The following is a 3,256-nucleotide window of genomic DNA, read 5'->3' on the forward strand; positions in this document are numbered from 1 at the left end:
CTGTAGAAAGGGATGGTATTAAGGCTACTAGGCTATGTACTCATCGCGAAGATGTGAATCACATTAATCAAGAACATCTAAAAAAATTAACAGGTATTTATTAAGTATAGTTGTGCTTACATGTATTTGAATGTATGTATTTTTCCTGATTTATATATGTAGTCATTACAAGAAATTGAATCAAGGAATGAAATGTGAAGGAATGCTTAACAGAAGTCTTGTGGATGTTGCTGTGACAGTAGTCAAATGAAAATAATCTTGGGAAGGTTTATTGGTATTTTCTTGTTTAGTATTGTTAGTATCATGACTATTCATATAAATGTTACTTTTGATGTTTTAAAGAAAGTAAAAATAAGTGGTAGATTGTCTTGTTACATTCATGATTTTGTTTTTAAAATGTTGCAGGTGATACTCAGGTTTTCCAGGCCGTTGATAGTGATCCTGGTCTGTCATCTTTACTTGATTCTCAAACCCCTGTTGTAGCTAAGTTAACCCTCAAAGTTGGTGCTCAAGTCATGTTGATGAAGAATCTCGATGTTGGCCAAGGCTTGGTCAATGGTGCAAGAGGAGTTGTTACAGGCTTCAAGATGGGTAAAGAAGGTGAGTCATTCATTCTCTGGTTGTTTTAACTTCTAGTGTTTTTGTTAGAATTGTCATCATACTTTTCCTATTGAGGTATGATGATTATTGATTATTATTAATGTTAGTGATTAATAGTTTTGGAAGTGATTAATATTACATATATTTTGAGTCAACATTGCAATAGTGTATTTTAGAAAACATGAAATGGAAAATTAATCATTTCTATTAGTAGGCCCTAGTTACTGTGCATGATTTCCACTTTCTGTGAATCTGTGGGAGTTTCTTTCTTTCTTTCTGTCTCTGATACTAAGAACATTGATCTTATGTCTAGCACATTTATTTCTTTAAACCCTGAACCACCATTAGTGTCAATACTATTATTATTACTGTTATTATTGTTATTGATATTATGATTATCATGGTATTGAAATACTAATAACAATACATAAAATAAGGAAAGGATTATTACGTGACTCCTTGCTGACTAAACACCTTTGGAGCCATCTCTTTGTAAATATAGTGGGCATGGCATGTATTTTTGCCATCCATGATGAGTGGAGTAAGTGTTGGTTCGTTTGCAGTTCAAATTCTCATGTCACAATATGTACAAATTCCAGTATTTGCTTTTTCTACTTGCTTAGTCTTTTCATTTTTATTTTTTCCTATTATTTCTCATTGCAGTTTATGAGATCCATTCTTTTTACCATGAAATATGCTCTTTAAGAATGTTTTTCTTTTCTTTTCCCCACCTACCAACTTTGTTTTTTGTAAATGTTTTATTTGTGCTGTATACATTATTGTGGAACAGTTTGGACAGCTCACATAATTTTGGTCTTGTATTTTTTTCAGGGAACCCTGTTGTAAGATTTTTATGTGGTGTCACGACGGAAGTCAAGCATGAGAAATGGACAGTCAAAGGTTCTGGTGGTATATATCTACACAGAAGACAACTCCCTTTGAAGCTGGCGTGGGCTTTCTCTATTCATAAGTCGCAAGTAAGTATATTTGTAGAGATCACAGTGCCTTTATTGATTTTTATGCATTGTCTATGACATATAAATAGTTTCAGATTTTGCAAGATATATTTTGTATTTTACTTCATTAATGCAGGATGTATGACTATTACATTGAATCTTGTGCTAATATTTACATGGCATTCTTTGGGCAAATTTGGGCAATAACTCTCTATTACCTGACCCATTCATGGTCCACATTGGTTTTATTTTATTAATTTTATCACAAATAACTGGTTTCATAAGGACCTGGTTACTAAGGACCTACCTCATCTTATCTATTTATCCCATTCCTTGATTATTATTATTATTATTTTACTATTATCAATATCAATATTATTGTTAGTAATGATGATCATCATATTCATCATTTTCATATATATCATCATCATATTCATCAATATTATTATTATAATGTTATTGCCAATAATAGTGATAATGAAAATAAAAAACATCTTAAAAAAAAAAAATCAAGGAAAGGGGTAAATGGGCAAGACCATTTAGTCCTAGTAATTGACTCCTTGATGAATTTGTTCTTCCAGAGCCATCTTTGTCAAAACAGAATTGATAAAACAAAACCACAGTGTATATTGCATGTATATATGCCATCTCAGTGTCAACAGGGTAAATGCTAAAATAATAATAATAATAATAAGTAAAATAAAAGTAGCCTTGTGGTATGTTTCACTGATATTGAGAGTTAATGAGAATCTGGAAAAATATGTAGGATACTTGAGGCAAAGAATTAAGAGTTTATAACTTGCTTTCCAGGGAATGACTCTAGACTGTGCAGAAATGTCTCTCTCGAGGGTATTTGAAGCGGGTCAAGCCTATGTTGCCCTGTCACGTGCAAGAAACTTGACGAGCATCCGTGTGCTGGACTTTGGACCAGAATGTGTGCGAGCTCATCCTGATGTTCTCAAATTCTACCAGGGTCTGAGAAGAGCCCGTTACGAGGAACAGCAATCTATAATGCAATATCTTTAAGATCAATGTTATTTTTCGAAGGATTTTATTATAATTAATATATTACTGGTATTCAGCCTCAGGTTTTCTTATGGAACTGTCTTTCTTTCGTGTGCATGTTTAAGTATCTGATGAGTCCCAAAGTGGATTGAAATATTGTTTTATAAAATTGTGCATGCTGGTTAGGGCATGGTGTGGAAGCGATAGATCTGAGAGAAATATATGGCATTAATGCATATATTTTAAACACAAGAAACTGTATTGTGTGAACAGAGATGAAATGATGAAACAGTCAACAGGAGAATGGAACAATAAACTAGGAAGTTGATCATGGTTTACCATGATTGCTCCTTTTGTATTATGACTGTTTACATTGTATTAATTTATGCATTTTATTTAAAGAAAAAAATCTAAACTGTTTTTCTGTATCATTAACCTTTGAGCCTCTTGATTATATGCTTCTGATATGAAATGAAGATCTACTCCATAACACTACCATCTTTTATACATATATATTTCACAAAGAATTTACATTTACAGAAACACAAACACATTAACCAACTGAAGCTGTAATAGAAAGCATATATACTGTACATATGATGTCCAATGTTTTGTTTTTATTTGACTTTGCATATATTGCTGAATCAGCACTTGGTCACCGAAACATAAATTGCCTTTTTCTTGATTTTTTTTGG

General features: G+C 32.2%; 1 protein-coding gene across 1 annotated transcript in view; it reads left to right on the forward strand.

The window, feature by feature from the left end:
* The window catches only part of LOC119595749 (ATP-dependent DNA helicase PIF1-like), a 7,682-nt gene extending 4,702 nt beyond the window's left edge, over positions 1 to 2,980 (forward strand). Inside the window, exons 9-12 of the mRNA XM_037944883.1 lie at positions 1 to 93; positions 406 to 600; positions 1,432 to 1,577; positions 2,367 to 2,980. The exon at positions 1 to 93 is cut by the window's left edge and continues 47 nt beyond it. Coding sequence (XP_037800811.1) covers positions 1 to 93; positions 406 to 600; positions 1,432 to 1,577; positions 2,367 to 2,582 — 650 coding nt within the window. The 3' untranslated portion in view covers positions 2,583 to 2,980. The remainder of the gene's footprint in view (positions 94 to 405; positions 601 to 1,431; positions 1,578 to 2,366) is intronic.
* The last annotated feature ends 276 nt before the right edge of the window (positions 2,981 to 3,256 follow it).

This window comes from Penaeus monodon, chromosome 36 (genome assembly GCF_015228065.2).
Source record: "Penaeus monodon isolate SGIC_2016 chromosome 36, NSTDA_Pmon_1, whole genome shotgun sequence".
NCBI classification, from domain to species: domain Eukaryota; kingdom Metazoa; phylum Arthropoda; class Malacostraca; order Decapoda; family Penaeidae; genus Penaeus; species Penaeus monodon.